The sequence below is a fragment of the Felis catus genome, chromosome B2, assembly GCF_018350175.1.
Source record: "Felis catus isolate Fca126 chromosome B2, F.catus_Fca126_mat1.0, whole genome shotgun sequence".
Lineage (NCBI taxonomy): Eukaryota > Metazoa > Chordata > Mammalia > Carnivora > Felidae > Felis > Felis catus.
This window is the reverse complement of record NC_058372.1, coordinates 37,674,506-37,700,445: the sequence shown is the minus strand read 5'-3', so window position 1 is coordinate 37,700,445 and position 25,940 is coordinate 37,674,506. Positions and strand designations below refer to the sequence as shown.

At 47.8% G+C, this 25,940-nt stretch overlaps 1 protein-coding gene across 6 annotated transcripts in view; it reads left to right on the top strand.

The window, feature by feature from the left end:
• Positions 1-25,940, top strand: part of KIF6 (kinesin family member 6) — a 386,490-nt gene that overhangs the window by 335,167 nt on the left and 25,383 nt on the right. For all 6 annotated transcript variants that reach the window (XM_019830554.3, XM_006931669.5, XM_045057492.1 and 3 more), the window contains one exon: positions 6,205-6,255. In XM_019830554.3, the coding sequence (XP_019686113.1) occupies positions 6,205-6,255 (51 nt within the window). The remainder of the gene's footprint in view (positions 1-6,204; positions 6,256-25,940) is intronic.

Below are 25,940 nucleotides of genomic sequence, written 5' to 3'. Positions count from 1 at the left end.
AAGCCCAGACTCCACTTACCATTTTGCATTTCTGGCCCACTTCTGGTCTTCAGAGATCTCTCTTGAAATCTAATCTAGCAAAGTCTTATTAGTCTCCTGTTTGATTTTATTCCCCATTGCTATGCCTCAGTCGATTTTCAAATTATACAAACAAGTTTAGATACAACCTGATGAAATAGATATTAGCAAGGAGGAGATGCCTGCACTTGATTTGAAGGCTTCAAAGGATTTACATAGTCCTGTTTGTTGGAAATTCATCTAAGGATTAAACACATAATTTGTGCTAGGCCCATTAATTTTACAAATAGCCTTACAAACAGTCTTTAGGGAATCTAACCTTTTGGTAATCACAGTCCCCTGTGTTAGAGTACAAAGAAACCGGCATCCCACGCCACAGCTGAAATCAACACTCTGAATTCAGACGCACTTACTAGACCTTCCCCCTCGAAAAGGCCCCTCAGGCAGGCAACATAATTCTGTGTATTCTCCCCTCACCCCAATCCTGCTACTGAAGTCTGTTTTGTTTTTACCCAGATGTTGTATAGTAGTATAGTCAAGTAGAAGAACAGATTTTTACTTAGGTCCAGAGCCCCTAATGGGGCTCCTGGGTGGCTCAGTCGGTTAAGTACCTAACTCTTGATTTCAGCTCAGATCATGATCTCAGGGTTTGTGTGTTCGAGCCCCGCATCGGGCTCTGCACTGATAGCACCGAGCCTACTTGGGATTCTCTCTCCCCACTTCTCTCTACCTCTCCCCCACTTGTGCTTGCTCTCTCTCTCTCTCTCTCAAAATAAATAAACATTAAAAAAAATAATGACCGAGGATCCTGCCAGTAGCCTCCCCCCGCCCAGCCCTACTTCTCCACTCAAACCCTCCCTTCCAAATCCCTGCCCCAAACGAGCTATGCCTGGCCTTCTCCTCCCTGTTGCCCCCACGGTTCTCTTTGCCTGCAATCCTTTCCCATCCCCACCTTAACACCTCTGCCCCCTTAAGGATCCACCCAAGGCTCACCTGTGGTGATGATGCCTTTCCTAATGCCACTAACCTGCCTTTCCTCCTCTAAATTTACGTCCACCATTGATTTGACATTTTGCCACTTGCCCTTCAGGCTGGCATCTTATGAATATAGTATCCTTTCCATATGTCTGAAAGTGCTTTCGTCCCTAAAACTAGTCTGGCATGTCACATAGGTTGATATGTTATCCCTTCATCCTCCCAAGAGTCTTGAGATATGGTAAAACAGATATTATCCTAGTTGTTCTATTACAACCCATTTTTCAAATGATAAAATTGAGGCTTAGAGATGTTACATAACCTAACAGGAACCTACTTCCTACTAGAAGTAGCAGAGTTGGGATTTGAACCTAACTCTATGTACCTACAAGATTGTAATTATCTTCCAGTTTAACCAAAATGGCAAAGAGGTTTGCTTCATCTGGAGTCCAACTCCCAGTGACTGGAGATAGCTGCGCAAAGTGCTGTGCTGAAGAGCCAGACCCAGGCTTAGCGGGAAAGCAAACCATCCATGAGGGAAGAGCAAGGTCTGACGTGAGAATCCGAAGTAGGCTCCAGGCTCCGAGCTGTCAGCACAGAGCACCACGCGGGGCTCAACCCACGGACCATGAGATCATGCCTGGGCCAAAGTCAGACACTTACCCAACTGAGCCACCCAGGCACCCCTCGTGCTGGCTTCCTTGAACTAGAAGAGACTTCTTAACTAGTTTGTGTATTCCATAGCACTTAGTGCTTAGTGCTTAATATAGTGTGTGGGCGATAAATATTTACCGTTTGATAGTGATGTCAGCATCCTCAGTAAAGCACCGCATCACAGAAACTGCACGAGCAGCCTGCAGACGGCCATACTGGGAAAGTCAGAAGTGAAGAGCTCTGCTCTGGACCAGCTACACAGCTTTCACTTGGCGACCAAGTTCAAACTAACCAGCATGCAAAATAAAATGTGAATTTTAAGGAAAATGGTTCTATCCAAAAGATGATAACTGTAAAAAAAAAAAAAAAAAGTGTTGCTTCTGCATGATGCTAATACTTTTCATATGAACTACTTGGTACAGAAAAACCATACACCATGCTGCCCTGCACGTGGTGGTTTCTAAGGTAATGTGTCTCCTCTGGAGCTCCCCACGTTGCAGGCTCCAGGTACCCCACCACCCCACTCTGCTAACATCCCCACTCTGGCGATCAATGAACCAGAAAGGGAGAGAAGGTGTTTGTGGCATCTGTTGTAAATTATTGGAGACAAGATTACTAATTACCACCATGTTCCTACAAGCGGAGCCTTCCCTCCTTCTCCTCCCACCGCCCCCCTGCCCCCCACCACTGCCGCCCCAGCTTCCTCCCTGACCATCTCCTGCCTCAGGCTGGGAGTTCTCTGTTTCTGTTTCATCTCTTTTCCATACTTCGGCATGAAGATGTGTCCAGGAACCCAGGCCAAAACCAGCAAATTTATCACCATGCTAATGACAGCAAGCTGCATGCTGAGTGAATTCTGCAATCCCCCTCAACTCCTTCTTTTGCCAAAACCTGCGGAAATGCAAGATCCAGCCGATTCCAGAGACTGTTATCTTCACATGAAGAATGACTCTGTTAGAAAATGCAATTAGGTATCAGCCATAAGGCTATTTTTAGAAGCTTGTTTGGGAAGATCTCAAAAACAAAAATCGCCATGTGGTAGGTGATGTTAACCATTCCACCCAAATTGAGCATCGCTACATACATTTAAAACCTACCTTTATCAATATGTAGCATTATCAAGGGGATGGCTCATTGTTCTGGGAGTAGACATTTCTGTTTGTGGAGGTTACAGAACTGACAGTCCTCAGTGGCAAATCCTCCTCTTTATTTACATGAGCAACTGTTCCCAGGCTGGAAGCTATGGAAGATCCTTAACCCTGTCATTGCAAAATAGCTTCCCCTGGGTTTGGGGAAGGGAGCCCATCATTCCAATGGGAGCAGGGGAAGTCGTGACATAGGAGGCTGAGCACCTACAGGGGTGAGGCGTGAAGTTAGGAGCATGTCGTTGAGAAGGTACGTCATTGGGTAGGCCCGTGGTCAAGGAGACAAGATGGCAGGAGTCTCATTGGGGAGGTAGTTTCCCAAGGAGGAATGCGACCCAGTGTGTCCTCCAAGGCAGCAAGACACTGTCCAGTCTCCCCAGGAAGGAGGTAGCCAGACACGGAAGGCACTCGTGGAGTAAGTCACCTGCGCCAGATACCCAGGCCAGAGTCCAGGCACCACAGCAGCATGAAAAGGCCCTTAATGACCTACTCCAAGTCTAGAGCTGTTTTTAAGTGGTATGTTGTATTTGTCACAGTTGTGCCTCCTTTTATTTGAGGAATGCATGTGCTGTGTCTCAGCCCAGCACCACCCCTGTGCTCCCAACTCCTCTCCCCTGCTGATGTGGACAGTAAACGTCATGTTGCTCAGAGTGGGGACAAGATCCCATCTGTGGCTGTGGCTGGCCTGGGTTTCAGGTCATTTTCCTGCTGGCACCAGGCTGGTCTGGTTCTCACCCTAGAGCCATATTTGCACTTCTCCACCTCCCGCTCAACACATTCCCTAAATTCTTACCCTCTCCCACTTGGAATTAGGGTGCAGTCACTGCTTATGCCCAATCCTTGGCTTCCTATCTGGGCACAATCCTCTCCATTGGGGACACATGGAAACCAAGGCAGAGACTTGCTCTATGACACACCTGGAGACAGTGGTCTCCAAGAGGAGCTGAAGGAACTGATGACATTGAACGTAGAGAGGACAAGTCCAAGTGGAGAAATCATGGCCTCCTCAGTTCCTCACTGCCAGTGAGACAGGACCCCTCCTCTATGCTGTCCCAGAGAGCTGACCACGTCCAAATCTGGAAGGTAGAGGGAAGCAGGTGTCAATATCACATCAGTAATTCCTTCTATACAATTTAATCAGTGGGACAGCCTGGATACATACAAGTCATACAAGTGGAAGGGATTCCTGAATTGGGTGCGACGTTGAAGTGAATGACCTCTGCTGTCCCTCCCAGTCATAACATTCTAGAAGTGCCCTTAATCTTCCAATGAGTGATGGGGTCTCCTGTGATTGCTTCATCATCTACTCATCTTTTGAAAACTTTGAGGTATTGAATATATTCTACATGAAGAAAGGAATACATTAGACAAGGGAGCGGTGAAGTTCCCAGGCCTTCTCAGAGTCCACAGTGGCCCGATCACATCTCCCAAATGGGACATGTAATGCAGACAGCACTGACATTTTAACAAGTGTGCTGAGCCCTTGGATATAAACAAACTCCCAGGCGGATGCTTCATCCCTCTTTCCAGCACGAAGTCATAGAATTGCAGTAGACATGGAGGAACCCTGGAGGTCACTTTGCCCCAACTCCTACCCAGGGCAAGAGTTCTTGCTTTAATGCCCCATAGATTGTCATCTAGCCTCTGCTAGAGCACTGTCAGGAAGGGACCCACTGCTCTGCCAGGAAATGTAGTCCAGTTTGAGACAACTTAATCCACATTGAGACAGTCTTCATTGTGAACTTCATTGTGAACTTTATTGAACCCCTAGTCTGTTTTTATTCAACTTGACTTCTCCCCTCAAGAGTAGGACAAAAATAAATCTGTTTTGTTGTCCAAATGACAATTCAGATTTTTTTTAAGTTTATTATTATTTTTTTTTATTTTGAGAGGAAGAGAGAGAGAGAGCAGGGGAGGAGCAGAGAGGGAGAGAATCCTAAGCAGGCTCTGTGCTGTCAATACAGAGCCTCAAGTGGGACTCAATCTCATGGTTCTTGAGATCATGACCTTAGCCAAAATGAAGAGTCAGACACTCAACCAGCTGAGCCACCCAGGTGCCCCAGTGTCCAGATTCTTAAAGACAGTCATGATCTCTGATGCTCCTCTCCCTCCAAGTCTTTTCTTCTCGATCTAAACATCTCAGATGGCCTTGAGTATTTCTCATATGCCATGGTTTTAGATCCTTCACCATCCTAAACAGAATTTTCTGTAAATATTTTCTAACATTCCTTATGAAGAGTAGCCCCTAGAACAAATACCAAATGTGGTCTGACCACTACAAAGTACATATGCAGAGTATACCACTATCACGTCTCTTCAGCTACACACTATACCTTTAATAATGCAATGTGGAATAACATATGTCTCATACCCAATGATCAACTGCTGTGTTCCTATTAAGGTTATCATCCACTAAATACACCATCTTTTTTACTTGACACAATTTCATACAGCGTCAAAGAAAAAAAGTAGATTTATTTTTTTAATGAAATTTATTGTCAAATTGGTTTCCACACAACACCCAGTGCTCATCCCAACAGATGCCCTCCTCAATGCCCATCACCCACTTTCCCCTCCCTCCCACCCCCCATCAACCCTCAGTTTATTCTCAGTTTTTAAGAGTCTCTTATGGTTTGCCTCCCTCCCTCTCTACCTTTTTTTTTTCCCCTTCCACTCCCCCATGGTCTTCTGTTAAGTTTCCAGGATCCACATAAGAGTGAAAACATACAGTCTCTTTCTCTGTATGACTTATTTCACTTAGCATAATACTCTCCAGTTCTATCCACGTTACTACAAAAGGCCATATTTCATTCTTTATCATTGCCAAGTAGTATTCCATTATATATATAAACCACAACTTCTTTATCCATTCATCAGTTGATGGACTGGTGCTGCCACTCTGGAAAACGGTGTGGAGGTTCCTCAAAAAATTAAAAATAGATCTACCCTATGACCCAGCAATAGAACTGCTAGGAATTTACCCAAGGGATACAGGAGTGCTGATGCATAGGAGCACTTGTACCCCAATGTTTATAAAAAAGGTTTAAAAGTGTCCCTATAAATTATTAAAAGATCAAGTCCTGCCTCCCCCTTCATTAATAATAGACAGAAATACTGAAGAGAATAGGGCCCAACAAAGGTTATGAGTGACAGACAAAGATCATTGAACCCAAAGGTGAAATGCATATTTGCAATGATGAGCCAAGGCCCCAGCATGGCAGTCTGTTCTTCCAACACCATCCAGTGCATCAAAGGAAGGGGTCTTCTTGAAGCCATGTCCACCCTTGTCTTCCTTGCTCTATCTATCTATCTATCTATCTATCTAATTTTTGCTTGCAACATGGTTCTGAGGCAAAGTCTTCCTGCAGCCTGTAGGAAACTCACCAGTGGTTTTCCTTTGTGTCTTTGACAGGTCGCTTGAAAGAAGAAATCACCCAGCGCCATATGCAGCAAGTAGCTCTAGGTGGGTACAGTGTGAAGTCTGTGGGAAGAAGGTGAAGGTAATACAAGCTGTAGGGTCTTGGAAACCTAGACCCAGCTCAAAGATAATCCATCTGGAACCCTCAAGAAGGTTAAGCAAGGCAAGGTTTGCAGTTAGTGCAGCTTCCTTTGGATGCCCCTCCTCTCTAGGACCAGTTACCCCATCCTGTGTGGCTGCTCTCAGCTGTCAGGACCTGGCACCCCACCTTCTCAGCTGCTGCCTCATCCCCCTAACCCTTCCACCCCACACCCTAACCTAAGCTCACTCTGTGTCCCAGCTCCTCAGGGCTCTACTCTGAGCTTTCCAGAGTTACTACTAACTAATCCTAACAGCAACAATTGGTGGTGAAAACAGCTACTGTTTTCTTTTTTTTTTTTTTTTATTTTTATTTTATTTATTTATTTTTTTAAAGTTTATTTATTTTTGAGACAGAGAGAGACAGAGCATGAACGGGGGAGGAGCAGAAAGAGAGGGAGACACAGAATCGGAAGCAGGCTCCAGGCTCCGGGCCATCAGCCCAGAGCCCGACGCGGGGCTCGAACTCATGGACCGTGAGATCGTGACCTGAGCCAAAGTCAGACGCTTAACCGACTGAGCCACCCAGGCGCCCCGACAGCTACTGTTTTCTGAACCACCCCTGTGCACTGCCATTTGTGCATGGTCTCCTTTCTCCTTCACGATAGTCCTAAGAAGTCAGTGCATTTTCTAGATGAAGGAGTTCCAGTGACTTGCCCAAGGTCACATGGCTAGGAAGTGTTGAAAAGGATTTGAACCCAAGTCTCCAAGTCCACACCTGGGACTCTCAGCCCCCATGCTCTTCACTGCCAGCAGTGATGGGCCCATTTAATACAGTAATAATGTAAACACTGACGAACACAGTGATAGTGTAAGAGAACCTTGGCACCTTTTAAGCAGTAGTCATCTTCGGCAAATGCCCCCTTTGATATGTGACCCAAGGAAGTCACTTGGGAGGAAAGTTCAGCTCCCAGAAAGCCTGGGGGAGCAGGTATCCCGGGCAGGGCCACGTTGTTTCCTCTCCAGTGGGCCTGGGACCAAACACTTACAGAGCTCTGATTAAATAAGCAAATCATGTATTCCAAACAAAGGGTTCCCCTTCACATAGCCTGGCCCTTAGAATTTCCTACAGTTCGAGAAATCCATGACCTCTAAAGGGCAGATGGAAGAGCGCCCCAGTGTCATAAAGATGACCCATTGGACCCCAGCAATTTGGACTGTTAGGAAGTGGGTTGTTTAGTTTCAGTAATAATAATGATCTCATCAAATAGCCAATGGTTACATCAGAAACACAGAATAAGGAAGCCTGAGGCACACTGACTAGAGCTTGAACTTCCCACTGTTGGCCTCACTGCTGGGAGGTCTGGGCCTCCCTTTGCCAGAGATGCAGGCAGGGAGTCAGAGCTGAGCGCCTCCTCCAGCAAGCATCCAGGGCTCCCTGGCTGGGCTAGGGAAGGGCACAGGGACCTCTATTGGGAAGTGGTGCCAAGGTGACCTTCAGGCCTCAACGGGTAGGTCACCAAATGGGGAGTCATCCCTGAGGAGTGTTGCTGGGCCGCACATCTCAGAGCTGCCATCTGGCCCTTTCTCCAGTCTTCACGATGCCGAGCAACTAAAAACAATGACTGGAAAATACCAGTCAAATAATTGGGGCTTTCAGGGCAGAGGTGCTCTATCCTCTCTGGGCCCCCACCCCTCCCAGCCCCAGACAGGCCTGGGCCTTTGGGAAATGACTGCACGTCTTTAACCACAGGCTTCTCCTTAATTCCTCTGCTCATCTCTCTGGGAGCCTTCTTCTGAATTACAGCAGGTGTCAGGTTCAACAGGGCCCAGCTTTGCCTGAAGTAATCAGCAGACTTCAAAGAGAAAGCACTTTGGATGGAAGTCTAATTAAGAGCATTTGAAATACCTATTTATTTTAAAAGCATACTATCCCAATTAGAGAAGAAGTGTTAACATCTCCCAGCTGCCATTTTGAGGTTAAATGCCATGTTTTCAGTCCAAACTTCTCAGGAGCTTGTCTGACAGAGCTTCAGAACCACCCGCGCTCACGTGTCCCCAGTGACCACGTGCCAGAATTCTTCTCATGGAGAGAAACCTCCCATTGCAACAGATTGTTTATAAAGCCGTTTCCTGCTTAACCCTCACCCTTCAGGCTAGTGTCGGGGCCAAGGGCGAGGACCCACAGCTCTGCTCTGGTGAGAATCAAAACAGCTCAGTGTCCTTGGTTTCCTGGTGTTCTGGAGTTGAGGCTTCCACTGGAGAAACGGGGCAGTGACTACATCTGCTCTTGCCCTCCCCCTCTCTGTTCTCCTTCCTTTGTCTACTTCTCTCTACTTTCCCTCTCCCTCCATTTTAAGTATTCCCTTTGGTATTGTTTCTTTCTTGTGCCTCCATATTCCTAGATTTCTATGAAAGCATAGGTCAGGTTGGTTGGTTGTTCTGGGGTGGGGAGGCGAGAGGGGGTCAAGAGCTAGGCTGAGCAGGAGAGGTTTTCTCACGTATTTTGCATAAGAATAGGTCTGTGTATGTAAGAGGAGGTGTATGTCCAAGAAAATTCATATAAAGGCAGTCTCATATCTCAGAGGAGGAAGGATTTAATGGTGACGTGAAAGGTGCCATGTGGAAGACTGTAGATTGGTGGAGGGAAGCCAGATTCAGTGGTGTGCTGGAACCAGCTCCATACCCATCAGATGAGTGACCGTTACCATTTTGGAAATTTGGGGATCCCTGGTAAAACACAGCTGTTGTTAAAAATTAAATGATAGAGGGCGCCTGGGTGGCTCAGTCGGTTGAGCGTCTAACTTTGGCTGAGGTCATGACCTCACAGTTCGTGAGTTTAAGCCCCACATTGGGCTCTCTGTTGTCAGCACAGAGCCTGCTTCAGATCCTTTGTCCCCCTCTCTCTCTGCTCCTCCCCAGCTCGTTCTTTCTCTTTATCTCTCAAAATAAATAATTAAAAAAAATTAAATTATAGAAACTTACAATTAAATAAGTTATATTAAAAAACAAAGTCAACAAATACTCAAAACTGATCACTTCCTAACTACAGATCTTCCTTGACCTACAGTGGAGTTACATCCTGATAACCCCGTCATCAGTTGAAAATATCGTCAAGTCAAAAATGCATTTAATACACCTAACCTATCAAACACCTAGCTTAGCTTAGCCTACTTTATTTTTTTATTTATTTTTTTAATTTTTTTTTAATGTTTATTTTTGAGACAGAGAGAGACAGAGCATGAACGGGGGAGGGTCAGAGAGAGGGAGACACAGAATCTGAAACAGGCTCCAGGCTCTAAGCTGTCAGCACAGAGCCCGACGCAGGGCTCGAACTCACGGACCGTGAGATCATGACCTGAGCCGAAGCCGGCCGCTCAACCGACTGAGCCACCCAGGCGCCCCAGCTTAGCCCACTTTAAACATGCTCAGAACACTTACATTAGCCTACAGTTGGGCAAAATCATCTAACCCAAAGCCCATTTTATAATGAAGTGTTGAGTATCCCGTGTAATTGATTGAAGTCTGTGCTGAAAGGGAAAAACAGAACGGTTGTGCGGGTGCAGAATGGTTGTCCGTGTTCATGTGGCCGGGCAGGAGCTGGGGCACCCGAAGTATGGTTCCTCCTGAATGGGTGTCACTCGTGCACCATCCTAAAGCCAACAAATCCTACGTCGAACCATCATAGGTCAGGGACCATCTGTCATTTACTACATTTTACTATTATCTCTGCCCTTGAGGTTATTTAGCACTACTGTGTCTATATCATGGAACTGTTGTCTTAGGGTGTGCTACTGTGCATCTCTTCCCAGTTTCACATGCAGTGACATCACACTGGCAGCTTGAAATCAGCCTACTGGGACTGTTTATGCCATGGAAATTGACAAACGTTATTGTAAATTGGGGCGCTTTTCCCCCAGAGAGCTAGTTGTTCAACGTTTACCGCCACAGCAGGGGCATACAGATGAACGCCCATTGAGAGGCCAGTTCTGTGCACATGTGTGTGTGCTCTTAGGAGGACTTCTCCTCCTCTTCCTCATTGAATATCTAGATCCTGGTTCTCTCTTCGTTTACTGCCTACCTGATGAACCCTGGTCCTTTTGAAAGCGAGTGGACAGGGAAAACAGGGAAGACAGACGTGGGGCAAGGGAGGCATTGGCCGAGGGGGCCTCTTGATGTAACAACAGCCAGAGCTTGGGTCCTTTAAGAGAAACGGCAGTGACCAGTTCTATGAATATGATCAACAAATAAATGTTCCTCCCGACTTAAAGGAGGGCCTACTGCTCACACCACTTCAGGAAACAAGAAAACAATGCTGTTTTTTAAAAGTTTTTGGGGGAGGCACCTGGGTGGCTCAGTGGGTTAAGCGTCTGACTTCAGCTCAGGTCACGATCTCACAGTTTGTGAGTTTGAGCCCCACATAGGGCTGTGTGCTGACATCTCAGAGCCTAGAGCCCGCTTCAGAGTCTATGTCTCCCTTTCTCTCTTCCCTTCTCCTGCTCGTGCTCTGTCTCTCTCTCTCTCTGTCTCTAAAAATAAATAAACATTAAAAAATTTTAAAATAAATAAAATAATAAATAAATAATAAAAGCTTTTTTTTTTACATTTATTTATTTTGAGAGAGAGACAGAGAGAAAGCGTGAGTTGGGGAGGGGCAGAGAGAGAGGGACAGAGAAATCCCAAGCAGGTTCTGCACTGTCCGCGGAGAGGCCAATGTGGGGCTCGAACCCACAAACTGTGAGATTATGACCTGAGCCCAATTCAAGAATCAGACGATTAACTGACTGAGCCACCCAGTGCTATTTTTAATTGGGCATTATTTGGAAATGATATTAATTGAACTAGATTCAGCTAGTTGAGAGTGCTTTGCAGAATTTAGTTATGTGCAGTTTTCCCTCTTTATTGTACTTGCCACCCTGAATGGTATACTATTGTTGGTGATGCAGATGAGGCTGGTCGGCAAACGTTTCTTTAGAACTTAGCCTGTGCCCGGCATGGGTCTAAGCTCTCTGCATGTAGTCTCTTCTTTAATGCTCCTAAAATCCCCATGAGGGAGATACTGCTATTACCCTCACCTTACAGTTAAATCCCAAAGGGGGTAAGTGAACCTGCCTTACTTTGCTCAGCTAAGGGACACAAATGCACACGCGTGTCCAGAGCGTATACTGTAACCCCCATGCTGCACTGCCCTCTGCCCTGTTCAGGGCATCGTGGAGTTCACAGAGGGACCAAGATCTAATGCCTGCCTTCAAAGGGTTTCTACTCCAGCCAGTGTAAAGGGGAAATACATGAAAAGGTAACTCTTTATCTAATTTCAGATTTAGATACATATATTATCCTATTCTCTGTACCCCAAACCAATTCAACCTTGGCCTCCTCCATGAAGCCTTGCCTGGCCCCTTCTCCCCAAGCCTTGTTTGTCCCCCAGCCTCACACACCTTGTCTTAGAATGTGTATTTCCATAGCTGTATTCTCCACGCTGAAATGTGAGCTCCTGGAAAGCTGGGTGCAGTCAAATGAATCTTTGTACCCCTAGCAGCCAGCACGGGCAATAAATAGGCCAAATCAATACCTCCCCAGATGACTTCCAGACTCACACATCTTGCAAAAGTATAATGAGACATCTGAGGATAAAATAAAATCAGTCCATTTAAAAGAAGTAGAAGGAGTAAGTGCTTTTGGACCCCACGGCTGAGCCTATTACTATACAGAGGCAATAAATTTGACCCTGTCTTATCTAGCCACTGAGCAAAATGAGAAGCACCCAGAGCCACATAGGTTTCATTTTCCAACAACAGGAAGCGGACTAATTTATCTGCAGAAATAGAATTTCTTCTGGAACTAAACACAAACCAGAATTTATTGTGCAGACCCTTATTAAAGGACACTGAGTGACACGGTGAACGACATTCTTCAACTGCAGTTTTACAAAAGATACCGAAATGTTGTTCAAGCAGATGATTCTTATATCGACCCTCTGTTAGAGCAGGAGGCCTGACATTAAAGCATAACTCATTGAAAACGTTTATGTGAGCGGCCGAGATAATCTGCTCCAGGTACTCTGCTCTCTGATGGTTGCACAGAGCAGGAATAAAACCAGGCGAAGCCAGCCCCAGCAACATGGGCTGTGGCTTCTCTCTGAAGTGTCTCTCTTGAGCAATATGGGGTCAGTGCCAGGCTCTCGTTCTGCCCGCCACCGAAACTCTACCAAATGCCTGTGATTAAAATTTGAAAGACATGTGGCACTACCAGTAGGTGACATGCGTCAGATGAGAGGGACAGGCCATGAGAGCTTTGGGGACTCAACAGAGGAAGTGGCCCCTGGCAGTTATCACCAAGGCCACGGGCCTGGGCTGAACCATGAGGAATGGGCAGGATTCAGAACCTCAGAGAACTCAAGAGTGTGGAGGTAGTTGTTCTGTGGAGGGTGTGTGTGGGGGAGGGGGTGTATGTGGAGGTTTGTGTATATTGTGTGTGTGGTATGAGTATGTGGTATGTGTGGGGGGGTGTATGTGGGGGCTGATGTGTGGTGTGTGTGTGTGTGTGTGTGTGTGTGTGTGTGTGTGTGTGTGTATGGGGTATATATATGTGGTGTGTGTTGTAGGAGGTGGTGTATGTGGGTTGTGTGTGTGGGTATGTGTGTGTGTGGTATATGTGGGCGGTGGGGATGTGGGGGTATGTGTGGGGGGGTGTGGGATGTGGGGGGTGTGTGTGTATGTGGTTTGTGTGTAGGAGGTGGTGTATGTAGGGTTTGAGTGTGGGATGTATGTGAAATGGGGGGGGGGAAGCGATGTGGTGTGTGTGTGTGTGTGTGGTATGTGTTTGTTTTGTGTGTGGAGGGTGGAGGGAGAGGACTTTGTCAGGGAGTGATTTGAAGTAGTCAAGGGAAAGTCTAAAATGGTGAGTTGGGCCAGTTCACTGAGAGCCTTGAATCTGAGCATTTATCTTACAGGCAGTTGACCCACTGAATATTTTTGAACAAGGAAGTTTTGGTCAAAGAGGCCTTTAAGGAAAAGGAAGCCCCAGGCAGACATTCATTCCAATTCCTCAGCATTTCTAACTGACCTAGGAGTAAATAATCTGTACCGCCCCAGCCCCATTCCTCTTGCCCACCTTGCCCTGCACTGGACTGGCCCTCTGGGGACGCATGCTTCCAGCCCAAGTTCAGGAAGGGCCTGAACGGCTGTCTCTGAGGAAATCTGCTACAGACATTGCCCACTTAGATACAGCGCTGCCCTGGGGAGCTGCATGCTGATCACAAGCTATGCAGACTGGCCTGGCCCCTTGTGGGTAGGTGGTCAGTCAGTTATCTTACCTGTGGTAGATGGAGGTGGGGACATCGCTGCCCTTGAGGAGCTCACAGATACGCCCAACACAAGCTATCCGTGTTGGCTGACACCACACCTTTCTCTCCATTTATCCCTTGACCTACCGGAACATTCCATTGCCTCTATTTGTAGGCACGTTTTTCATATACTGTCACAGGTGATAGAAATAATAATCATTAATAAATAAAAATGCATGAATATGACATTGGCAGGTTCCAAGTGGCATCTGAGATCCCACCCCCCGCCACCACCAGATACTAGCCTCTTGAATAGTAGTCCTCCCCTTCTCTCCCTGGCCCCATCCCTCTCCCCACCCTAGCAGCAGAGATCCTTTGAACAAAAGCCCCTGAGAACAGTCTATTGTGGCTGCAGTGTCACATGGGCCCTTGATTGCCACTGGGTGGTATGCACTACCTGACCCTGAGAGTGGGGCGGGGACAGCTCTCAGTGCCCAGCAGGGGCCTTGAGGAGGGTTGGGAGAGGCACTGAGGCCACAGGCTGCCTAGTCTACTGCCTTGTTCTAGCTTAGAGTCTGCTGCCGAGTTCTCTCCTCCCAAGCAGAATTCCTGCAGTGGCCTGCTGCTTTCCAAACAGAGGCCTCTGCCATTGTCACTTTCTCCCCTTTGGTGTAAAACTGTTTTTTGAAGACTGAATCTTGAAATGCTTTGTGGAATTCCGCTGCTGGGGATGACAAGCCTGAGAGAAAGCAAAAGGCCGGAGCATCATCTCTTTATTGATCAGACTTCACTGAGCACCTAGTCTGACCCAGACGGTATGTGCAACCAGGAAGTGCAGGCTGTGGAGAGGAGCCACTGACTGAGACAGAACTGGAGGGGACCTTCCTGCATTATCTCCCTCAGCAGCTTTCACAGTGGGTGCTCTGGGGCCCGGGTGTTCTTAGGGAGTGCCAGCGGCAAGGCCCCAGGATTTTTGCCCACCCTGATTCAACCGAGGCAACTTCTGTTTCTCTTTTTGTCATTAAGCCTTTGTTTGAAGAAAATGATCTGCAGTTTTGTAACACATCTTCTTTCAGACCTTATGACCCTGTTTAAGACATTTGCAGAGGCAGATTCCCAGCTTCCCTCGCCAGAGCTACCTCCGTTTCCTCTGGACTCCCACAGGACTCGGCTTATACCTCTAGGAGAGGACTTATCACACTGCGTGATCATTATTCAGTCTTTCATCCACTTCCCCTCCTGGACAGAGGATCTTGATTTCTCCAGCACCGAGCATGGTGGTTGGTGCATAGTGAGTCCTCCATAGACGTTTGCTCTGTGCCTGAGTTCCAACATCTATACAATGAGGCAGTTGGAAACAAGTGACATCCTGTGCCCAGCACATCCTGAAGCGGAGCCGGCATTCACTGGTTGCCTGTTGAATGAACAAATGAATCTAACACACCTCAGCCCTCAGGTGCCACGATTTTACCTCTTTGTGAATACAGACTTCCTTAAGACGTGCCGGAAACATTAGCTTTGGTGAGGGGATGCATGAGGGCTTGGATTAGAGGTGATTTCATCTTCTCAGAAAGGAATGATCAAAATGTGACCCCTGGAGGAAGGCAGAATGTAAAGGAAGCAGCTGCCCCCAAAGCTGAGATGGCATCTCAGTTGGTTCCAGAAGAACTCAGGTGGCTCTGTAAGACCAGTGGTAAAGTCTCACCACCTGAGTCGATTCCATCCACAGTTGCTTGTGAATATAGGGCCAGCTTCTATGACATGAAGCCAAACGTGGCCAGATTCCCAAACTCAAGATGGAGGCTGGGAGTGAGGAGTCCCCACACCATTTCCTTGCCAAGTTCCCAATTGCCAAGGCTCTACTCCTTCTGGGTAGTTCCAGACCGCCTTGCTAGCGATTCTGGAGAACAGAAGGAGGCTCTGGGCATCAGCCTTGAACTGCAGTTGTGGTTTAGTAAAAAGAACACTCACCTTGGAATCAGGAGGGCCCTGCTTGAATCATGCCTCTACCATTTGCTAGTCACGTGACCTTGGTCCATTTACCTTCCTGAATTTCCATTTCCTTGTCCATGAGGGAAGAACATCTACTCCCCAGGGTGTGAGTACCTAAGTGAGGCATGTAAGTGATGGAGCCAATGACAGCATAGATGCTCAGCAGATCATCATGGCCCCTGAGTCTGAGTGCCAGGAACCACACAACCAGACGCCCAGGCAGCGGACACAGCCCCCTGCCACAGAACCTACACAGCTCCGGGCCAACAGCACCAGTTGGCCTAACTGGTGGAGGTCACCACATTTCCGCATTCACCACGTCTCTCTACCCGCTTGTGCTCACAGGCAGCATTAATCACTCAACCTTGCAAAGATACAGTCTCTGTCTCTCCCACTGAGCAGTGATGAAGGATGATCCAGTTGCCAGGGCCATTGTATTCATCATGCAAATGTGCGGGAACCATGTATGCTACTTTGAATGCATTAGGCATTTGACCAATGTCTTAGTCAGCTGGGGCTGCTATAACAAAAGTACCATAGACTGGCTGAGTGATAAACAACAGAAATTAATTTTTTCACAGTTCCAGAGGCTGGACACTGGAGATTAGGGTGACAGCATGATGGTTCTGGTGAGGACCAGATGGTTCTGGATCTTTCTCTGGATCACAGACTTCCAGCTTCTCATTGTGTCCTGACACAGGAGAAAAGGAGTAAGCTAGCTCTCTGACCTCTTCTTGTAAGGGCACTAATCCCCTTCATGAGGATTCCACCCTGTGACCTAATTACCTTCCAAAGGCCTCACCTTCAAATACCATCACACTGGGGATTTGATTTCAACATATGAATTTGAGGGGGACACAAACAAACATAGACAATAATATACAAACATAGAATATATAACAAACATATACAACATGTATATATATAACATAATAAACATAATATACACATATGCATGTATATATACATAATATACATATATACATATATATACATAATATACATATATATATATATAACATAATAAGCATATAAAATATATGAACATATAAACAGTCAAATAAATAGAAGACAAAATTCTAGCCTTTTGATGTCATCTGCTAGGCTAAAATGTATTGTGGCTGGCCCCTTGCAAGTGATAAAAATCACCACTTGTGCTTGGTGAGTCCAGCCCAGGGAAGGTCTTAGTGTTCCCCAGGAACAATTCTGTTACATAATGGAGCTAGATAAGACTCATTGCCCCAAAAGATCATTTCCCCAAAGAAGTTGATGATGAGTTTGAGAAAGACCTACCAACAGGAAACCAGCATTGTTCTTATCATAGCAAACAGCCAAACAAATAAACAAAAACAAAAACAGAAGATAACCCACAGGTTCCCTAGTAGGCAGGTAGAGAAATGAGCTATAGCTGTGATATATTAATATTGTGTGATATATCCATATGACATATTCATATAATTCATATTCATATAATGGAACACCATAGAGAATTAAAAATGAATAAACTAGAACTCCTTGTAGCAATGTGAATAAATCCCAAAAACACGATGATTGCAAGAAAGACAATTGCAGAAGGATATATGTGGAATGATACCATTCATGTAAATTCCAAAATGGTCATCATTGTGTATCAGGGGAGAGGAATGGGAGCCTTGTGTTATGGTGAAAGATAACATAAGTAGAGAAGCACCTGGGTAGCTCAGTCGGTTAAGCATCCAACTCTTGATCTCAGCTCAAGTTATGATCTCACAGTTCATGAGTTGGAGCCCTGAATCAGGCTCTGCTCTGACAGCTCAGAGCCTGCTTGGGATTTCTCTCTCTCTCCCTCTGTCTCTTCACCTCCCTCTCTCACTCCCTCTCTGTTTCTCTCTCTCTCTCTCTCTAAATAGCCAATTAAACTTTAAAAAGATGGCGTAAGAACAGAAAAATGCATAAAACATATGTACAGATACATAGTCCAACAAATACAAACAGAACATCTTTGCAACCTCCTCTTAGGTCAAGAAATAGCTAAGTAATGAAGTAATTTTAAGGGACGTTAGAAATGCAGGGTGAGAGTGTGCAGCAGGAAGGGAAGGTGTGCAGCACCAACAGGACAGTGTTATCTTTGGGGTGGGGGGGGTGGTAGTGGATTGGAGAGGGCCCTAAAGAGGCACTCACCACTCCCCTGACATCGCAATGTTCTCATTCAAACAACACACACGCACACACACACACACACACACACACACACACACACACACACACCGGAACAACTGTGGCACACTATCTAGATTTTTCCAAATACAGATGCGATACGTGGGTGTTATTTGTATCACTCTCTGAACTTTTTTGAAATGGTTTATAATAACTTCCAGGACTCGGTGAAGGCTTAGATTCCAAGGAATCAGAGATCAAACAAAATTTATTGTTCAGTGGAATCCCTGTGATAGAAGTGGTAGTAAAACACAAATCCGGATGCGATTCTGATTAACCTTTATTTCCTCACTACTGTTTGTGTCGGGATCGTTTTGCTTAAAGATGAGAACAGAGAATTTACCACTTCTCATTTCCTTCTCCAGGCGCTTGTATCCTCTAGGAGGGGCTTAATAGCTAAAGACCAGTCAGTGTGCCTGACACGCTGAGCAATGCAGGGGAGGCACTCATAAGACCACCTCTTGTTGTTCTTCCACCATCTCTTTCAGTCCCCTTGGTAGGGACAGTTCTGCCTCCGTGCTGGATGGAAGTTGGACAGCCCAGTAACTCAGTTGCTCATTCATTGTTAATTACAAACAAAACAAACAAGAACCAAAAAGCATTAGTCATTTTATACTGTAACTACCACGTCAACAGTTCAAATTTCACTCAAAGCTAAGACTTCTCTCCTTTTCCCCAGCTAAGACCAACAGCCAGGGGGAAAGGGAATGCACTCAGCCCCTTCTCTTTCTAAGTCACTTCCTCCCTCAGCCTGCTAAGCTCGATTTCCCAAGACTCTAAGAGGGAGTTAGAGAGAAGGAGGAAAGGCAGTTGGTAAAGATCTCACTTGACTGGCACTTTGTAACATGGCTTTGTGCTCTCTGGGCCTGACAGATGTTCCAAGCTGGCTCTTCCTCACTTGGGGTACTTTTATGGGTCCCTGGAGGTCCTTTGACCTGATGCAAGCTACCTTATTTGGACAATTACTTACCCACTTTGAGCCTTTATGGGTCAGGATCCAAACACGAAGCAGGTTATTCAAGTTAATAATCAAGTCAGGTATTAGAAAGACCGTTGAAGAAAAGCCTATTGGCAAAGGTGTTAGCAGAGTGCAGAGAAACGCAGAGGTTGTAACAACAGCAGGGCAGGAAGCATTGCTGCCCCTAGACCTGAGGGAGCAAGAAGAGTGAGCACTTCCTAGAACCTGAAGACAGAAAGGGTTGTGCAGAAAGGCTCAGTCCTTCTGATAGGAGCTATGACCTTCAGTCAAGCAATGCATCCAGTTCATGGCACCTGCAGCAACATCTGAGGGAATAAATACCTCAACCTCTCTCTCCTCCGACCCCTCCAGTCACTTGTCCATGGTCACCATTGCCTGAGTCCAGCCAGAAGGCAAGGGGTAGGAATCTCATTGTTCCAGCGGCAGCCACGGGGGGGGGGGGGGGGGGGGGGGGGGGGATGGCGGAGGCGGGGAGTGGCAGAAGAGTAGATGGTTGAGGGGGGATTTAGGGGAGCAAAAGAGATAGGTGCAGGGCTCAGCCCCTATGCATCCTGTAGTCCACTGCCAGGTTTCTTTCTACTTATGCCATCACCCCTCTGGGTGGCCCCACTAAAAAGGATGTGAGTTTTAAGTGTGTGCTGAAGGGTGTAAGTGACGTGCTGGAGCCAGCTCGAAGTGGCTCACGAGAGCTCACCGTGTGCATCTCTTCCCAAATCCATATGCAGGAACATCACCCTGGTAGCCTGAAATCTGCCATGATGGGAGTAGTTGCACCACAAAAATTCACAAGTGCTGCGACACTGTAGGACTTTTTTTTTTCCTCCCAGCGAACTTGTTAAACATTTACCAGCACAGCACTGATCTAAGGTGGCCTTAACTGGACTCTGTTCCAAGCTTATACCCCATATTGTTTCCACAGGAGCACAGCAGCAGCTCTCTGGCCTTGCTCCTGCACACCAGCCTGGGCCCTGATGGAGAGTTCTCTGGTGGGAATCAGATTTCTGTCTGCTGCGTGCACATACACGCATGCGTGCGCACACAACACCCACACACGACACCACCCCCCCCCCACACACACACACACATGCACAGATTCCTAAGGATTCTTACCAAGCTTTCTGAGTGGTCTTCAAACCTCCTCATGACCTTTGAGGGAGGGGAAGGTCTTCCACACACATCACCCCCAGTGAAGACGATAAGGCAGGCTTAACACAAACTGCGAGCTTTCTTTAAAGAAATTCTCTTCAAACATTTCTTTTGGCCCCTTTCTTTCTTTCTTTTTTAATGCGTATTTATTTTTGAGAGAGAGAGAGAGCACATGTGAGTGGGGGAGGGGAGAGAGAGGGGGACAGAGGATCTGAAGCAGGCTCCATGCTGACAACAGAGAGTCTGATGTGGAGCTTGAACCCACGAACCGTGAGATCACGACCTGAGCCAAAGTCAGATGCTTAACCGACTGAGCCACCCAGGTGCCTTGGCCCTTTTCTTGATGTGGGGTATTTTGGTTGTCTAGCAAGCGCTTACCATCATTTTGAAATTATGCCAGCTCTACTGCGTGGTCTGTCTCAGAACTCACTTTTGACTCTAGTATGTAATAAATTTTTTTGAAACAAACAGATTGATTTACAAATTGGCTAGTAGCAGATAAGTTTTCCAAAAGTGGCGGGAGACAGTTTTATTAAGGATCCTCAATTCAATTCCTAGAAGTTCTGAAATGTCTCTCATAAGCCAATCAAGAGGATTGACCAAATGCCACTAACCATCATCATTAGGGGTTTTTATAGGAGGGAGGCCCGTGCTCCCTTTTACCAGCATGAGAAAAACTGCCCTCCTGAGAGGTCGTAAGTGTCCTGAGAACACTCCAGACTGGCTGGGTCCAGTGTGACAAACATGGAACTGGGTTTTAGGTTTGCTAAGGTTCTTGCTAATTTCCCTCTGAAAAGCCACTCAGAATGAAGCCTCTGGTCACCACCAGTCAGTGAGGCCGGAGTGGCAGACAGCAAACTCACCAAGGGACTTTGAGAGAAGTCCTGTGTTCAGAAATGTGAGTTGGCTGAGGAGTGAGGGAGCCTCAGTGGGCTGGAGAGCCGGCAGGAGCAGCATCTGGACCCTCGGAAGAAGGGCCGCCGAGCCAGGCTCTGAGTGGCTGCAACCAGAGAACGCTGACGGCAAACCAAAGATGGATCTGGGGCTCCAGCAGAAAGGACCGCAGAGAGAGAGGAGAGTTCCTATTTGAACAGAAGCGACCATGGAAGGGAACCTGTGCCGAGCTGAAGCGAGGAATGGCACTAGAAATGTCTTTTCCTGTGTCTGCAGTATGCTTCTGGGGTATGCTTGTGAGTCCACATGGACCCTGGAGCACGCTGACCCTCTGTGCAGTCCACATCCTCCGCAAGGAACACGGGGGGAGAGGCAGCAAATGACAAAGGAGAGGCCACCATCCAGGGGCATGATCTTGGGCAGAGAATCCCAAAGTAGAACAGGGGAGGTTACTCTGGTGGGAGGAGACAGCAGACAGCCTTCTACGGGGGTGCCTGGGATTGCGTTTTGCTCTAAAAAGGCATACCAAGCAGTTCTCTCTTTTTTTTTTTTAATCGCCTATTTATTTTGAGAGAGAGAAAGAGAGCATGCGAGCACGTGAGTGGGGGAGGGGCAGAGAGAGAGAGGGAGGGAGATAGAATCCCAAGCAGGCTCCACATCCTGAGCGCAGAGCCCAATGCAGCGCTTAAACTCACGAGCCCGTGAGATCACGACCTGAGCCAAAAGCAAGAGTCAGACGCTCACCCGACTGAGCCACCCAGGCACCCCAAAAAAAGCATACCAACGAGTACTGATTGTACTGAAGCATGGCGGCTCCCTGGGGGGGAAGACGGCTGCAGTGCCTGTGGGCCTGTGGCTGTTGGGTGTGAGTGCACCCCGGAGATTATCAGTCACAGCCATGTGTCTGCAGGGCATTCATCACACCCTTAAGTCTGACCCGCCACAGGCAGGGAAGGTGTTAAAAAACCAACACCAAGATGGATGGTGGCACTGAGCACCTGTCAGTGTGTGATTGCTCCGACCGACAATAAATTTGAGCCATTAAACAGGAAATGGTCTGATTGGGAAGCCAGGATCTCTGCCTCTGAGCTGCTGACCATTGTGGTAATTGAGCCCCTGACACCATCAGTCTCCATAAGAATAGACCCTTTGACCTCTCAAACAGGTGAGGCTGAGTGATTCTATGAGATAGTTTAGCCCCCAAAGGCCCAGAGTCGGTGTTCAACAAGTGAATCATTATTGGATAGCTGAGGAGGCCAGGCTGGAATGTCTCCCTGGCCCTGAGGTATTGTCTGCCATGGTAGAGCCGTATAACTCATGGCTTCCTCCCACGTAGGGCACTGGACCAGCAGCTGCCATGTTGGGCCCCGTAGCCTTTGCTCTATGGAAGCTTCAGAGGCCCACAGGGGCCCTTTTGGCGCTGGTGCCTGGTTGGAGATTTCAGTATTTCCTTCCTTAGGACTCCTAGGACAAAACCAAGGAGACAAGCAGGCTGGCTCTGGGTATTCCGGCGGCTAAACTTGGGAAAGGCACAGACTTCGGTGGGTAACGACAACTCCTCACAAGCCAGCAGGCAAGCTGCAAATACCAAGTGGGAACAGGCTGCAGGCCATGGTTTCGGTTAGTAAAGGGCAGTCTTCACAGGCCAGCACTTGAGGAGCAGCTGAGGCTTTCTCTCAGCCCCGGCCCCAGATCTGAAAGGCATTCATGGAAAAGGGCAGTGCCTTCAAATACCAAGGACAAGTCAATAGCGACTTCAATGATCTACCCCATGGCTTCCTTCATTATCAGACTCACTTCCAGAGGAAAAAAGCGCCAGCTTTGAAGTGAGACAGAGCTGAGTCCTGACCCCAGCTCTGCTTACTAACAGTGTGATCCTGGGCAGATTCGTTCCCCTGGCAGCGCTCAGTTTCCCCCATCTGTAGTGGGGGCTTGTGAAGATTATATAAGATAAGGCACAGGAAATCCCTGATCCATGGAGCAGCCTGGTGGTGGATATCTTTACTCAGATTTTGCCTACCTCCTACAAGGGCCAAGTTCAGGCAGCCCCAGCCCTACAAAGAGTGTGTTTTCCTTGCTGCAAACCCCTGGGTCCCTTTCCCCACTATGGCTCCCAAAAGTCTGGAAGGTGGACGGGGGCAAAGGGACACGCTAGCCCCATATACCATCCTATCCAAACGTCTGCAGAGTCTTCATTCCTTGTAACTCCTGCATGGAGTGCTTGTATTGAACCTGGGCTCAAAATCTTGAGCAGTGTTTCTTAACAAGGGCTGAGCAGATCAGAGTTACCAAGGAACCTACTGGAAAATTCTAAGTCAGTCTAGAGCAGGGCCCGGTTGTCTCTGTGCTTTGACCGGCTGGCTCCTTGTGTGCACACCCAGTAGAGAGTCACTGAACCAAAGAAATGAGACTCTGAGCATTTCAGACACTGAATAACAAATAGGAGTTTTGGGGTGTGTGTGTGCGTGTGTGTGTGTGTTTGAGAGGAGGGTATAGGGAAGCAGGAAGAGGAGTTACAATGATCTTTTCAGTGCCCCCAAATCCTGCCAGGCAGGAGGGGCCCACAGGAGGCCAGCCTTCCCAGCAAGGGCCCCTCTTGCCCTGGGACTGCTAACCCCTGAACACACTGCCACTTCAGAGGTAGGGTCAGCCTGGGACTGTGGGTACCCCGTTTGAAGTTTCAGATACTATCTGACCACTCAGGGCTTCCTGCTCGTGTGACATTCAGATTACGGCTGCTGGAATAAAACCCTTCTTTCTCGCCTTTGTATTGCTTTGGAACCGGCTGCTCGAGCCAATTCACAGTGTCACCTCAGAGGCCACTCCGGGCTGTGACCCCCTGTGCTCCTGTCGCAGCCAGAATCCTGTGCTTGAAAGGAGGGCCCCCTGGGCCTCCTGTCAGGTGACTGGAGGCTCTGTCCCTGGCCACAGTCCCAGTGGGCACAGAGACCTACAAAGCCCGAATGGCCTTCAGTTACTCCCTCTTCCTCTGTTCTTGTTCAGCCGCTTTTGTTCCCTTTGCTTTCAGTTCCCAGCACCCCTTTCTCTTCGGGGAAGACTGATAAGCCCAACCTCAGGAAGCATCAGAAGCAGCCAGGGGCTGTCTCCTGGTGGGGTTACAATGCATTTCACTAAGCAGGCATCACCTTTGGCAAGAGCCCACTGGTTGCCATGACAACGTGGACAGTTTGTGTCTTGGGGATATGTTGTGCCCTCATTCTGGCTGCCCTGGGGTCCCTTGCCCCAGCTTTCTTTCCCACATCCTTTCAATAGGCTTACAGCATCCTGGCGCCAACTCACATGAACCATTCTTTAGTTGGGAACAGCTTTGTCTCGATCAGCAAAACACTGCTGAACTTAGCTATCAAAGGAATAGATCAAGCTATTTCTCTCCTCAAAAGGCTCCAGGCTCTGTCTCTCTCAAAGCTAAGGTCCTTAGCATGGCCCACAAGGTCCTACACCATCTGGCCTCAGTTCCCACCACTCTGCCTTACCAACTTGGCCAGACACACTGGCCTTCTCGCTCTTCCTCAGAAGTACCCTGCAGATGTACCTCAGGCCCTTGGCACTCACCGCTGTACTCTCTGTCCTGATTTCTGCGTGCTCGTTCCCTCCCTTCATTCAGGTCTCTGCTGCCTCCTCAGAGACAGCTTCCCGGCCACTCTACCTAACATAGCAGCCCTCTACCTCTTTATCCAGCTTTCTCTCCTCAAGGTGCCCTTCAGCCCCTGGCATTATATCAACTCAATTTTGGGTTGGTTTAATGTCCACCTTCCCCAGAAGACTGCCCCTTGAATGGGGAAACTCATTTGTTCCATCAGCGAATGAATGACCGGCCATGGATTCGAAGCTGCCTTTTCTATCTGGTAGCTTTATGGCATTGTGCAAGCTACCTGGTCACACAAGCCTTGGTCTCCTTGTCTGAAAAACACAGGTGATAATATCTGCTAGCTAGAATGACAGAAATAAATGAAGCAGCCCAGAGAATAGAACCAAGTGCTTGCCCCGCAAACGGTAGCTGACATCATCTCCCATCTTTGTGTCTGTCAGCTGCTTTCAGAGTAATGGGTCTCCTTGCCCCAGGCTCCCGGACACCCACACACCTCCAGGGCACCTTCCACTGATCTGCCACGGGAGTCTGCAAGATGCCCAGGGAAAAAACAGCCAGCAACGGGGCGAGGCGAGAGCCCTCTCCTGCAGATGGGCCCTGCATTCATGCCAGGGCAGCCATAGCCTTTATATGGGAGACCAAGTCCTCTTGGCCTCCACCAGGCTGGGTGAGACGCCCCTGGATGGATCCAGTAGCCCTGCCTTCACCCGCCTCCAGAGACCTCTCACGGAGTGTGGCTGAAGGCTGCCCAGGCCTCCACTATAGAGGAGGGTCTTCACGGATTTTCTCAGGGGTTTCCTTGGTGTGGAGCCAAAAAGTGTTGAAAGGAGGAAGAAGATTCACAGCTCTTCTTTTTCGACAGGCTGGAAGATATATTTGCTCATTTCTGAAGCTGTTAGGAGACGACAAAACATTCTGTCCATTTCAAGTCCTACCGTTAACAGTGTGATGGGAAGATACTATCTTCAGTTGATCACATCTGACGTTTTTCAGAGGGCAAGGGCCGGTACACACGTATGGCATTGAGTGTGTGCTACAGGCGGGGCCTAAACAAAACACAGGGGAGATACAAAGAACAGAGGGACCAATCCCCGCCCTCCAGGGGCTTCCGGGCCTCTGCCTGGGGGAGTGTGGCCAACGCGCGAACGGGCAGCCAGCTCCTCAGGGCTAGAGGGCACCGCACCAGCAGGGGTGATAGGTCGTCTTCAGTTGGCGAGCCTAATGGTATCTGCGTCTCCTGTGTTTAGGTGATGGAGTAAGACACTTGTCCGGTGGGTTTACAAGAGACCGTTGTCACCTGACACAAGGGAGAGGGAGTATCAGGTGCCTGGAAGATAAAGGACAGACTCCTGATCTGCTTAGCATATCTATCAAGGAGTTAGATAGTGACATAAAAGGCAGCCAAAAGGGGAAGAATAAAGGCACGGCGGAATGAGGACCTCTCAGAAGGCTAAACCCCCAGTAGATGGGAAGTGTTGCGTTTAGGATCAAAAGGACAGTCACACTGAAATAGGAGGTGTTTTGACAACTACTCACAAAAAATATGAGTC